The 14,120-nt window shown below is 49.2% G+C and overlaps 1 protein-coding gene across 5 annotated transcripts in view; it reads left to right on the forward strand.

Moving 5' to 3' along the window:
• Rbms2 (RNA binding motif single stranded interacting protein 2) overlaps window positions 1-11,879 on the forward strand; it is a 47,909-nt gene extending 36,030 nt beyond the window's left edge. For 4 of the 5 annotated variants that reach the window (XM_042263270.2, XM_042263269.2, XM_016005901.3 and 1 more), the window contains 9 exons: window positions 6,673-6,752; window positions 6,844-6,953; window positions 7,177-7,223; window positions 7,344-7,437; window positions 8,763-8,837; window positions 9,503-9,613; window positions 10,204-10,281; window positions 10,691-10,775; window positions 11,013-11,211. In XM_042263270.2, coding sequence (XP_042119204.1) covers window positions 6,673-6,752; window positions 6,844-6,953; window positions 7,177-7,223; window positions 7,344-7,437; window positions 8,763-8,837; window positions 9,503-9,613; window positions 10,204-10,281; window positions 10,691-10,771 — 676 coding nt within the window. In that variant the 3' untranslated portion in view covers window positions 10,772-10,775; window positions 11,013-11,211. Of the gene's footprint in view, window positions 1-6,672; window positions 6,753-6,843; window positions 6,954-7,176; window positions 7,224-7,343; window positions 7,438-8,762; window positions 8,838-9,502; window positions 9,614-10,203; window positions 10,282-10,690; window positions 10,776-11,012 lie in introns of all 5 variants that reach the window. The other variant, XM_016005902.3, reaches the window with a different exon arrangement.
• The last annotated feature ends 2,241 nt before the right edge of the window (window positions 11,880-14,120 follow it).

Consider the following 14,120-nt stretch of genomic DNA (forward strand, 5'->3'; position numbering starts at 1 on the left):
TGCAAACACACGCACACACACACACAGACACACACACACAGACACACACAGGCACAGGCACACAGACAGACAAGTGCACACACACACACACACACACATGGACACACACAGGCTCATAGACACACACACACACACACACACACACAGACACATAGACACATACACACAGGTCTTGTATAATATTAGAAGAACCAGCCTCAATATTATACATCCCAGGGGCTCAGGAGAGAGAACTACTAACGGCGAGGACTATTTTCAGGAAATAGAATCTCAGCACACCGAGCTCTATAGTCCACTTGCTTTAATTCCTCTGTCATAACATCCTTTATACACAGCTTCAGTTCTGTTCTCATGTCTAGCTCCTTTCCTGCCTGATTTCTCTCTATACTTATCTATTGTTCCCTCTAAGTTCTATCTTAATTCTCTCGTCTTAATTCTGCCTCATCTAGGTCCTTTTCAGCTTGTTCTTGCCCAGCTAGTTCTTCCCCATCTGGCTCTTCCTCATCTTCCATCTCGTTCCTCTAGTCCTCTCTTCTAGCCCCTCAATCTAGTTCTTTCACATCTCAGTTTGTTCCTCTCAAGTTCTTACCCGTCTAGTTCTTCCATTCTCCTTTCTCTTCTCCGTCCCATGCCCTGGAAGTCCTGGTATATAAAGCCAGGCTTCCAGGGTCAAACGGAGGGGTGATAAGAATCACATTGAGAGGCAATAACTGTTAATTATCATTTGCAACCCCAAAAGGAAGTGACCAATGGGAAAATGAATTAACCAAAGGCTGAATTCGGGTAATATCTAAGAAGAAGGCTCTTATGTGCTCAACTATAGTCTTAAACGTGATTGGTATAAAATGTTAAGAATTTATAAGTTGCTAGGTCAATGGGAGAAAATAAAACTGACTTCTTTTTTCCTGTGGCTCCTATCTGTCCAAGCTATCTGCTGTTTTTCTGCAGGGTGGGGGAAAGTGTGCTCAGTCGCTAGGCAGCCTGTGTACAGCTAGATGCCTCTGGTGATAGTTAAAGGGAGATCTGGAACTGGAGGTAAGGTTTGGGAAAGGAGGAAGTAAGGCTTAATTGGCACATCTGCCAGGCCTTCTCAAACAGGTAGCCTGGATGTTTAAGTCTGTTCTTAGAGAGTATGGAGGTATCTCTGATAAGGTACTTTCCTCCATCTGGGGATGGACCTGGCCGGATGCTGCTTATGATAATTACAGGGAGGCTTGAACTGGGGTTCTGGCTGAGCATAGCTGTTAGCACAGAAGGTTATCTAAATATCCCTAGAAGTGGTTAGGTAAGGAGTTAGAGGTCTATAAAGTTAGTAAGGCTGTAAGAAAGGAGGGTCCGAGCTGAATTGTGTAAAGCAATTACTGAACATCCACCTAACCTAGGTGGTGTCTCCTTGTGGAATTTATCTTAAATCAGGAGACTTGCATGTGGACTGTTATTACTGCTAGTCCTTGAAAGTAGCCAAGGGAGATATCTGATTCCAGAGAAAGCCTTTCCTGAGGCTGTTCTCCAAACACCTGGAATGTGTATGTCCAGAGAGTGATCAGTCCACACTGTTAGCCCTTCTTAGGGAAAAGTCAATTGGGAAAACTATGAAGGCACACATGATTTTCATAACAGAAGACAGCTGATATATAACAAGCCAAGTAACACCAAAAACTCCTCGGAGCTTTGGTTTCCTCTGGATGAATTCCCTGATCCCTCCAGGTCGTGACTTTGCCATAATCAGCTGAGTTCTTAGGATATATTCCTGTGGCCCGCAGCACTCAGGCACATAGACACAATCACACACACACACACACACACACACACACACACACACACACACACTGCCTTTCCTCCCTGCACGGACCAAAATAATGGTCAAAGATACTTGGTAAGACCCAGCAAGGTGACTCAGCATGCACCGTAGCTGGTACACACACACACACACACACACACACACACACACACACACGCACAATAAATATATAAAATGTAATAAAAATTCTAGGCATGCTCTGCCATGTGTCCCAGCTGTCCACACTTGGTGCTTTCCCCCACTGCCTCCCCCAACCGAGACTGGACAGCAGCCCAGAGCTCTGGTCCTCACAGCAGCAGGACGGAGCGGAGGCTTTGCCCCACTTTTTACATCTTTAGGGAGAGCAACCCTTGCAGTGACCGACCGTCCGGATGTTGGCTATCGACAGGCCTTAGCTTCTCCTGTTCTCTAGGCTGCCCTCTTCTGGGCTCGTGTGTCACAGAGCTTCAGCGGATCCTAGCCTACCTAAAAAATAATTTTGCTTTTATTAATTTTAAGATTTCGTTCGGGTGCTGGCAAGGCGGCCTAGCAGGTAAAGGTGCTTGCTGCCGAGTCTGCGCACCTGAGATTGACCCCCAGGCTCATGTGGTCGAGAGAGAGACTCCCGTGAGCCCCCTGACCCCCGACTCACATGCCCATACACACGCAAAATAAATATGTGTAAAAAATTGCTGTAAAGACATTTTTTTTTTGAGCCAGACACAAACTTGCTCACAAACTCCAATACTCAGGAGACCAAAGAAGGAAAACCACTGCAGGTTCAAAGCCAGCGTACGATAGCACAGGAAATGTTAAGCTAGCCAGGGCTACCTAGGTCTCAACCCTGTCTCAGAACAGACTGGCAATGTGGCTCAGTTGGTAGAGCGCTTGCCTTGCATGCAGGAAACCCCAGTTTGACCTCCAGCGTGGGATGAGATGGGTGTTTGGTGAAGTGTCTCCAGGTATTCCCAGCACTTGAGACGTGGAGGCAGAAGGATCAAAAGTTCAAGGTCGGGCTGGAGAGGTGGCTCAGAGGTTAAGAGCGCTGTCTGCTCTTCCAGAGGACCTGGGTTCAATTCCCAGCACCCACATGGTGGCTCACAACCATCTGCAATGAGATCTGGTGTGCAGACATACATGCAGTCAGAACACTGAATACATAATAAATAAAAGTTTAAGGTCAATTTGGGTTACAGGAGACCCTGTCTTCAAAATAAAAAACGAAAGCTGTGTTGGTATTGTATACTCCTGTAATCCCTGCGCTTGGAGGGCCTAGGTAGGAAAGTCAATTTTGAGGATCACCCTTTGAGTTTCAATCCCTTATCTGTTCATGAATACTCCCTTAGTCAGTGATTCAGAGACCGGGAGTGAATTTGGGATGGTGACCCACCCTGTAATCCTAACTAACATTTGGGAGATAGAGACAGGAGAATAGGGAGCCCTTGGACCACATGAGACCCTGTCTCAAAGAGCAAAACATCTTTCCACCCTCAGTTTTTTATTATTTATTTATCTATCCATCCATCCACCCATCCACCCATCCATCCATCCATCCACCCACCCACCCACCCACCCACCCACCCACCCACCCACCCATCCATCCATCCATCCATCCATCCATCCATCCATCCATCCATCCATCCATCCATCCATCCATCCATCCATCCATCCACTTAGTTATTATTTATTTTATTAATTGAATAATAGAGGCTGTGGCTAGGAAAAAATTTTTAACAGGCTCAATCTGAGTAGCGCCACCTAATGGCAGTTCCAGGTATTACAAGAGGAAAATTCACTGGGCTTGTGTTAATCGATTTTTGACGTACATTTTCTTTTTAATTTTAATTTGATTTTTTTAAATTTGAGACATGCTATGGTCTTGATGTGAAGCCCGTCTGTCTTTGAACTTGAGATCCTCTTGCCTCCGCCTCCTAAATACGGGTACTACAGACTTGGGCCAACAGGCCACGCTAGCTCTTCACTTTGGGGCCGATGTTCTCAGTTCATGGCGCCCTCAGTTAGCATAGCACTTTCCCCTCGGTACCAGAAGAAATATCCAGTGCGTTAAGTAATTAAATGGTCCGGCAGTCTGTGGGGGCTGGGGTGGCGAGGATGAGCTAGGCTTGCACAAGTGTGTGGACCGGGGCGTCACACCTGGCTTTTCTGTGGGTGCTGGGGACTGAACGTGGATTACCAAGCGGGCCATCTCCGCACCCCTGTGCCTGTCTGTCGTCTTTGGAGTGCGGGCTGAAGCCCAGACTTCAGTCACGCTAGGCTGCTAGGCGCAGTCTGCCACTGAGCTACATCCCCGACCTTTTTTTTCATTTTGTGACGGCGGGCCCTCGTTTCCTCTGTTGTTGTGATAAAATACCCCAATGAAAGACGACTTAGCAAAGAGGGTATTTCAACTCAAGGTTCTTGGTTATGGTCCGTCTCAGGAAAGTCGGTGGGGACTCAGCTGGTCTGGTCACACCCACCGTCAAGACGAGAGGGCAGCTGGTGTGGATGCTTGCTGAAGTAGGTGGAGTTTAAGGCCTGGTCTGTAGAGTTAAGTTCCAGGCTAAACGGGCGTACATAGAGAGACCCTATCACAAACACCAAAACCCACGACGGAATGAATTCATGAACGCCCACCTGCCAGTCGCACAGTTTACGGTCCCCTGCCTAGGGAATGGTGCCACCCACATGAGCTAATTGAAGACAGTCCCCCGGAGGCACTGAGACGACCCATGTGACTCTAGGTTGTATTAATCTGACCATCACACAGGCCCCGAACTCACTCTGTAGTTGAGGTAGATTTTGAATCCCAACTCACCAGTAGCTGGGATTAAAAAACTGTCAGAATGTGTTTGCTCATTTATATTTCTATTACGTTTTATTTATTTTGTGAGTTTGTGTGTGGGGGTGTGTGTGTATGTGTGGGTGTGCCGTGGCAGGGGTGTGTAGGTCAGAGGACAACTTTTAGGAATCAGTTTTCCTCTTGGACCATTACGGTTCTGGGGATCAAACGCAGGTCATTAGACCTGCAGGAGTCCTCATGGCCAGGCTAAGTGACGTTAGATTGGCAGGTTCCTTGACCCGCTGAGCATCTTGCCAGCCCCAGTGTAGAGCTACTGAAATCCCAGCACGTGAAGACTGAGGCCGTTGAGAGCGAACACAGGCCACAAAGAGCGAACACAGGCCACAACACAAGATCCCATTCCAGAAAGTCCCAAACAAGCAGGACCTGTGAAGTGATTTGGCCTGTGGGCACTGTGTCTAGTGTACAGGGGAGGGACAGAGTCAGCGCTTTCCTGAGTGATCTGACAGCTGTGGGTGGCGAGTGGGCCGGCACATATGTCATTTCTTTCCCAGCCCCCTCCCCCCAGCAGGAAGCTGCCATGGAGCAGGTCCTAACACGTGCCTGGCTATCACTATGGAGCATGAGCCCTCACCCACTTCAGAGAGTATTTATCAGTTGTTTGGGAAGAACCCGAGAGCACTAATGTGGAAGCCAGAGGACAGCTCACAGGAGTCCATTCTCCTTTCACTGTGTGGGTTCTGGGGTCACTTAGGCTATCAGGCTTGGCTGTAGTACCCACCCAGCCATCTCGCTGGCCTCATGAGCTCTTTACTACCAATCCTAACAATGTCATAGATAATTGGACCTTGATAATTATCGCCAGAGATGGAAATAGATATCAACACAATCATAGCTTGTACAGTTTCATCAAATAAGCAATTAAAGCTTTTTTCATATTTATTTTTTATGGATAGGAGTCTTTTGCCTGCGTGTATATGTGTGCACCAAGTGTGAGTCGGTCGCCTTCAGGGGTCAGAAGAGGGCATCAGATCCCCGTAACTGGAGTTACAGGTTGTTGTGAGCCGTCATGTGAGTGCCTAGAACAGAACCTGGGTCCTCTGCAAGAGCAAGAAGTACTGTTACCCACTGAAGCATTTCTCCACCCCACCTCCCCCCTTTTTTTGAGACAGGGTCTCCCTGTAGCCCTGGCTGTCATGGAACTTGATAAATAGACCCAGGCTGGCCTCGAACTCTCAAGAGATCCACCTGCCTCTGCTTCTCGAGTGCTGGGATTAAAGGCACCATGCTGGCACCATTAGGAATTTTTTTAGTTCAGTAGACACTTGGGAAAAAAAAAAATTTTTTTTTTCCAGACAGGGTTTCTCTATTTAGCCCTGGCTGTCCTGGAACTCACTCTGTAGACCAGGCTGGCCTCAAACTCAGAGATCCACCTGGCTCTGCCTCCCGAGTGCTGGGATAAAAGGCGTGCGCCACCACCGCCTGGTGACACTTGAAAACCATTTAAATTAATTCGTATTGTGTGTGCATCTGTGCGTGTTTGTGCGTTATGGCGCACGTGTCGAGGTCAGAAGACAACCATCAGGAGTTGGCTCTCTCCTAACGCCGTGTGGTTCCAGCGATGGAACTCGGGTTGCTGGTCCTGTTGGCAGGTGCCTTTACCCGCGGAACCCTCTCATCCATTAGGAATTTTACAGTAAAGGGCCAGGGAGGCACTCGGTCAGGAGAGTGCGTGCTCGTCACAAGTGCATGCTGTCCTGGCTCAGTCCTCAGCGCGGCTCAGTCCTCAGCGCGGCATAAAAGTCAGACATGGTGGAGGGTTTGTGCAACTGCGACTCCCAGCGAGGCAGGAGTCTCGGAAGATCAAAGTCATCCTCAGATAGCTGAGGAGTACACACACACTCCGTCTTAAAAAAGATAAAAAAGGAAACACAGGTGCCTTGAAATGAACATATGTGACGGAAACTCCTCTTCGAACCACGTGTAACTTCTTGAGCATGCATGGGGCTAGGGACCCGGGTTCGCCCCAGTGAACGTGTGTAGAGCGCGTGTCCCGGGCAGGTGAGAGCCTTGGTCCTCCTGTGTTTCTTAGGATGGAGTCCACAGAGAAGTGTGAAGCCATCATCACCCACTTCAATGGGAAGTATCTTAAGACGCCCCCTGGAGTGGCAGGTGAGGGCTCTGGGACCCCGGCTGGGAGCCGCGGGAGGGGTGCGTGCCAAGTGCGGCCGTCCAGCGCCCGTCTGCTTTTGTCTCTCGCCAGCACCGTCTGACCCCTTGCTTTGCAAGTTTGCCGATGGCGGGCCAAAGAAACGACAGCACCAAGGAAAATTTGTGCAGAACGGACGGGCCTGGCCAAGGAACGGGGACATGGTAGAAGGCTTTGGAGTGGGATGGGAATGGCCGCGCGCGCGCATGCGCGGCCCGGTTTCCGTGCGCCTAGGCGGCAAGCTTGAGGGCGGTCTCCACGGCTGTGCCCTGCGGGTTGTGCCCTGATCTTCAGGGCAGTTTTGCAACCTGCACAGTTCCAGAAACCTGCAGTGGGACTCGTGGATGCTCTGGGCTCAAAATAAGAACCCTGTATTCTTCCTTATAGGGTGGCATGGCCGTGACGTATGACCCCACGGCAGCTCTTCAGAATGGGTAAGGGGGAAATGTCAGGGGCTCGTGTCCGGGCACTTGGGTGTTTGATTCCCAAATATCAGGTAGTGGAGGCGGCTCTGGTTTTGTGGGGTGTCTCACTGAACAAAGCTCTTTCCACAGGTTCTACCCAGCCCCTTACAGCCTCGCCCACAGCAGGATGCTCGCTCAGTCTGCGCTCTCCCCTTATCTTCCATCTCCCGTGTCTTCCTACCAGGTAAGGCATGGTGGTTTAAGTGAAGGAATATAAAGCTTTTCTACATTGTACACACGAAAACAACACTTTCAGAGGCATCCTCTTGAGCTGGTATGGTGGTGCACACCTTTAATCCCAGCACTTGGGAGGCAGAGACAGGTGGATCTCTGTGAGTTCGAGGCCAGCCTGGTCTACAGAGTGAGTTCCAGGACAGCCGGGGCTACATAATAGAGACCCTGCCTCAAAAAAAATATCTTTCTCTTTCACCACCCAAGTAAATGCATGTTTGATTCCTACTACATCTCACTTTCATGTGAATATATATATATATATATATATATATATATATATATATATATATATATATAGGACTTTGGAAGTAATTCATTTTATAAAAACAGAACCACATTTAACATGTATTAATTATTCTCACATCTTTAAGTCCTTTATGTGTATGAGTGTTTTGCTTCTATGTATGTGTATGTATTTCATGTGTGCCTGGAACCCAAGGAGGTTAGGTGCTGGATCCACTGGGAATGGAGTTACAGATGCCTGGGAGCTACAATGAGGGTGGTGGGAACCGAGCTGGGGTCCTTGGAGAGGAGCAAGGCTCTTAACTGCTGGCCGAGCCATCCCCCAATACCTTTTTAAAAATCCTATTTCTTGTCATCCCCCCCACCGTGTGTGTGTGTGTGTGTGTGTGTGTGTGTGTGTGTGTGTGTGTGTGTGTAGGTCAGAAGGCTTGTGGAAGGTTTTCTCCTTCTACTCTCTGGGTAGATTTAGATTTAGATTTGGTGGCAAATGCCTTTACCTGGTGAGCCTTACCTACCTTCATGACCCTTTGCCTACTTTTTGTTTGTTTGTTTGTTTGTTTTTTCAAGATAGGGTTTCTCCAGGAACTCACTTCATAGACCAGGCTGGCCTCCAACTCAGAGATCCACCTGCCTCTGCCTTCTTAATGCTGGGATTAAAGGCGTGCGCCATCACCACCTGGCCCTTTGCTTAGTTTTAACTGGGTTATCTGAGTTATAAGTTGCTAATATTTTGTAAACAGCTTGTTCTTTTCCTTTTGCTTTTTTAAGGTTTTTGAGACAGGGTCTCACTATGTAGCCCTGGCTGGCCAGAAATTCTCTATGTAGACCAGGTTGCCCTTGAACTCGGATTCACCTGCCTCTGCTTTCCAAGTGCTGGGATTAAAGGCGTGCCAGCGCCATGCCTGGAGAAAACAGCTTCTTCTTGATGTTTGTGTTCTGACGGGACATGTCAGTTTGTGGGGGACTTTGCTGAACATTCTCAGTCACTGAGCCTAGGCAGTTAACATTTTTATTTGTTTTTGCTTATATCAGAGAGTGACTCAGACATCTCTACAAGTACCTAACCCATCCTGGATGCAACACCAGTCGTACCTCATGCAGCCTTCAGTGAGTGTTCAGAAGTGGGCAGAAACAAGAGAGACAATTTGACTTAAAGAAACGCAAAGGCCTTTGATAACACGGTCCTGTGGGCTGAGTCCTGGCTTCGTGCATTGTGCAACCCAACAGCGACCTAATTCCGTGATTTCTTAGACAAAAGCCTTTGCAGACTGAAGGTCAGGGTGCTGTTCCTATTCGAGCCGGGTTGCTGCTCACGTTAATTCCCAGGACTTGGAAACGTCAGCAGACAGTGCTCTAGTTCCTGCAGTCTGCTTCCCACTTACAGTGCAGTTAATAAATGATTCTTTTTTTTCCCCAGAGCTGAGGACCGAACCCAGGGCCTTGTGCTTGCTAGGCAAGCGCTCTACCACTGAGCTAAATCCCCAACCCCAAATGATTCTTAAAAAGCAAATAAAAATCTGGGTGTAGTGACACATGCCTTTAATCCTAGCACTTGGGAGGCAGAGACAAGTGGATCTCTGTGAGTTCGAGGCCAGCCTGATCTACATAGAGAGTTTCAGGATAGCCAGGGCTACATAGAGACCCTGTCCAAAACTAACCAAACAAACAAGCAAAAAAATAAATAAATGGTGGTGGCCCTGCTTGCCTTCAGTCTGCCTGAGGTGTCTGTAGGAGGCTGCGTGCCTAACCATTTCCTTCATTACCTCCTCCAGGGCTCACTTCTTACCCCAGGGATGGACCACCCTCTCTCTCTCCAGCCTGCCTCCATGATGGGACCTCTTACTCAGCAATTGGGTCACCTGTCACTCAGCAGCCTGGGCCCGGTAAAGGAGTGTCTCTAAATATCAACTCTGTAGAGTGAGGACTGCCTGTGAAATGCTCCTTAGCGCCAGTAGTGACGAAGGATGGAAGTGCTTTTTCAGGGTCAATGAAGGTATATTCAGACCTGGGATAAATGCCTCTCTAATCCCTGTACTCAGGAGGCTGAGGAAGGAAGACATTCAAAAGTTCAAGGACAATGATAAACAGAAAAGAATCTGTAAGCTGGGAATATAGCCATTCTGCCTTCCTCCTTCCTCTGGTGCTTCCCAGTCACGGAGCTAAGTAAGTTCTAAACGTTTGTGTATTCGCTCAGGAATCAGTGCCTATTTCCCAGAATTCATCAGAACACCAAAAGAAAGGGATGAAGCAGCTGAGGTTTCTTTTAGGCCTGACTTGTGCAGGGAAGCTGGTGGGCAGGGATCCGAGGGTCTGGAGGGAGACGCTAGGAAGGCAGATCTGTCTCCAGGCCAGCGTACATGAGTACCACCGGGAACACTTCTAAGAAGCACCCACACCCATAAAGGTATAGTCCTTTTCAAAGCTCCCCGAGTGCTCTGGACCGTCTGAGAACCATGGCTCTTTTCCCTTCCAGCTCCTGCCAACGGCCGCTATGCAGGGAGCTTACATCCCCCAGTACCCTCCCGTGCCCTCTTCCAGTGTGTCTGTGGAGGTAGGGGCATCCTTTCTCTGCGGTGAGGCTGGGACACAGGGAGAGGCAGATTTCTGTCCTGAGCAAGCACTTTCTCTCACAGCACTGCTGATCCTGTTCCTCCCTGGTGGGTGTGAGGAGTGTAGGGAGGAAAAGGCTTCACTGATGTTCACAGCCAGCCTGCTCAGTTCAGTTCAGGCCGGGATGCAACTTCAGTTGCTTAAACGCTCTGAAGATGAGCAATGGCTTACGTATTTCTCAAAGTAGCTGTACCGCGTCACCCTGTCCAACTCAGGTGCCGCGAGCACACTTGCCTTTGGGGAGCGGGTGAGCTGGGGATGCCACTCAGCTTTGGATCTGGTTAGTGAGGCTTCTTCAGTGGGAGGAGAGCGTAGGAACGCATCAGTAACTTTGCTTGGCTGTGACGCAGGAGAGCAGCGGTCAGCAGAATCAAGTGGCCGTGGAGACACCCTCAGACCATGGGGTCTATCCTTTCCAGTTCAGCAAGTAATGAGGTAAGAACTTCAAGCTGGGGGTGTGCGGTTGTGTTGCACTGGGAGATGGCTGCGTGGTCTTGCCAGCAGCCTGACAGGTTGTCATGCCCCTCCACACCCTCTTCAGCTTATGCCCACAGCTCTGTTAGACAGAAATGCCATTTTTGGAGATGTTCCCAGACTCCAGAAGGTCCAGCAGGTTACAGGCCATCTACAGGCCACACTGAGCACTAACCTGTGGCCATCATTTCCCCATAGGCCCGGGCCTGAGAACAGAAGTCTGTGCGTGCCTGCCTTGGGCCGTTTTCCCATCGATGGAGCCGGGGAACCGTTGTTGCTTTCCGTATGTGCCACATCCAAGATCAGAAAACCTTACACTGGTTGAGCCGCTTCTCATCTTCACAGAAAGTTGGGGTTTGTTGGAAATACTTAGGAAGGCTTTTAAAATGATTTCTTTAAAAAAAAAAAAAAAGTGCTGGGAAATCGATGAAGGAGTCCTGCTTGCCAAGTTTAGTTATGGACTATTTTTGATGTATGTGTTTTAAATATACAGATTTGAAGTTTTTTGTTTTGCAAAGCTCTGAGCTCACACATTGCATTGCATCCCCGACCCCACCACCTTTTAATGTAGGGAGGGTCTCAGTGGCCAGAACCTCGCTCTCAAACTCACAGGGTCCCACCCACTCCATCTGAGAACACCGCTGCGCCTGGCCTTTTCTTTAGCTTTTTGTCCAGATTGTTTTTCTCTTTTCCATTTAGCTGAGCCTTGCCTTTTTGCAGTTTTTAATTTTATGAATTTGACTTAAATTTCATGTGGAACTGGGGGGGAGAGAGCATCATACAGGCCGTGGAGGTGGCGTTCTCTCTGCTTTCCGAGAAGAGATGTGACAACTGCAGCCTTTGGAAGTCACCCTTTAACCAGACCTGGTGGCAAGTTCAAGAAGGATGAACTTACTGATGTCTGAGAAGTGTTGGCCAGCTTCAGCGTTTGGGAACACCTGCTCTGCCTCCTGGAGGGTCTTCGTTCTCTCCCAGGTCTCACAGTCCCCATCCCTCTGCTTGTGGCCTTGCTCAGTCTGTTTAAAGATCATTCCCCCGCTGAGCAAATTCATCCCTTCACTTTAACTGGAGGTTGTTTCGTCCCTAAGAGGCTGTTGCCATGTCTGTCATCTTTGATTGCCATGCCTGGGAGTGGCGTGTATGCCTGGCACCAACTTGTTGCAGACCAAGGATGGTCCTGAATATCTGACCGTACAGAACCACACCTCACCTCCTCCCTCCCTGGCAGAGTTACCTAGTTCAGATCAAGTATTTCCCTGCCTTCTGGAGTAGGCTAAATCCCCAGCCCACCCTGGACAGAGCCTTGTAACATCCACGTAACTGGCCAGGAGTGCCTGCTGCGTTCCTTTGAATTCTGTCCATTCTGCCTCTTGGTGGATCATTTCTGCCTGGGGTCTCAGGCTCTCCTCCCAGCTGTGACCTTGCTGAATCACTTAGAAATTCAGCAGGAGCTGTCTTAGCAGGGCTCCCTCGTGGTTGTATGTGTATGCCAAATGCAGTTTGAAGGGATGCAAGTGAGAACGTTCACTGTGTGCCGTGCATGCCTGAGAAAGGACCAAGCTCTCCATGTAGGAAGTGCCCTGCTCATCCCTGGTGTGTCTGGACCCCTTCCCCAGGGAACAAGAACACCAGAAATCATTTTCCTTCTCGTGGAAGGACAACAGGGTGCTAGGATAGAAAAATGCAGTACTTTAGCTCCTCCGTACTTAGGTCAGGAGGGACCTTTAGATGCTGTCTTTAACCCTTGTGTGAGACCTTCCCCACATGTGGAGACGGGAAATGTGTTCAGAGGCCTGTGTGCAAGAGGAGGGCTTGAGTGGGGTGGTGGTGGAAACTGGCTCAGCTGGGCATGCCGCACCATTAGGAATCCTGGCCTGACTGTACCGTGCATCCTGTGGATAAGGGGCTCACGGCAGTGGCGAACATCCAGTATAAAGAACAAAGTTATCACATTTCTCATTGGTGCTTCCAACCTTAGGAAGGTCAGTCCCATCCGTTAAAGGCCTCCAGCCTTCAGTGACAGGACACTCAGGAGGCTGCCTTCTTGTTAGCGGTTTTTAAGAACTCTGTTCTTCACTCACGTCTTCAGTGGACTGGGGGGCCCTGCTGACCACCGCACCCCTCACTACCTCTTACAACCCATTTCTTTTTCTGTAGCTCTAACGCAATTCAAACTGCTGATGGCTTCAGAATGTGCAGTTATCTCTCGAGGTTCCCACTGGTCAGATTCCAGTGTTTCTGGTTGAACAGGTGTGAACACGGGAAATGAGGGTAACCTGTAATTTTTTTTTATAGCAGTTAATGGCACTGTGTAATTCTGCTTGGTGATTTCCATTCTCTCTTGTTGGCTCATTCCTCAGCGAGGTAGTGACTAGAGACAGAAGGAAGGACACAGGCTGTAGAGGGACGGTCCACACGCCACAGGAAGCCTCTCCACGGCCCAAGGCAGTGGAGTGTGGAGACACCATGCCCAGTGGTTCCTAAATCCTGCTGGCATGGAGGTCAGACCTTTCTCTGTATCTCACCCCATAGATGCTCACGCTTTGTTTCCAGTCAGACAGACACACTAGAGTCCATTCCCAGGACGATGTAATCCTTTACAAGGCTCCAGGCCTAACCCGTATCAGTGTTGCTAGCATCCCTTCTGGGTGCACAGGCTATAGATGGCCTGGGCTTTTTGGAGGAAGATGCTGATATTAATTAGGAAGATGTGGCAACAGTGATGGAGAGATTCTCACTAAGAACTGTCCAGCTTATCAAGTTAGGTGCCTCTGAGAGGGAACAGCTCTTGTCAGTAATAGAGATGGGACGGTGTCAAGCATTGTTTGCTACGAGGGGGGAAGAAGAGCTTGTTGCTCTCGCTTCCCATCCCTCGCAGACGCACCCCACCTTCTGGAAAGTGTCAGAACTGCCAAGGGCAATACAGTGAGCAGGTGTTCGGTCCACGCTTACCCAGCCTTTTCTAGACCTGAATCCAGAGAATAAGTCCACAGAGGCAGATCCACTCCGTGCCTTGTTACACTGATTCTTCTCAGCTCCTCTGCGATCCAGCCACTCCCACTTCTGAACAGCCCACCTTTTAAAAGTGCCTTTCAGCATTGGAGTCCTGAAGCTGACAGGCTCTCCGGGAGCCTCTCGGCAGCAGCTAACCCAGCCTCTGTTTGTCTCTTCTGCTTTGTGCTGAGTCTCGCTGGAAATGGTTTCCATGTGGTAGTGATGAGAAAGCCCGATGTCCTCATCACCCTTGTGACTGCTCTCTTCCTGGAGTCTGCTTGTTCAAAATCAGCATTTACAGTCCAAGCAGAT

This window comes from Peromyscus maniculatus, chromosome 18, assembly GCF_049852395.1.
Source record: "Peromyscus maniculatus bairdii isolate BWxNUB_F1_BW_parent chromosome 18, HU_Pman_BW_mat_3.1, whole genome shotgun sequence".
Lineage (NCBI taxonomy): Eukaryota > Metazoa > Chordata > Mammalia > Rodentia > Cricetidae > Peromyscus > Peromyscus maniculatus.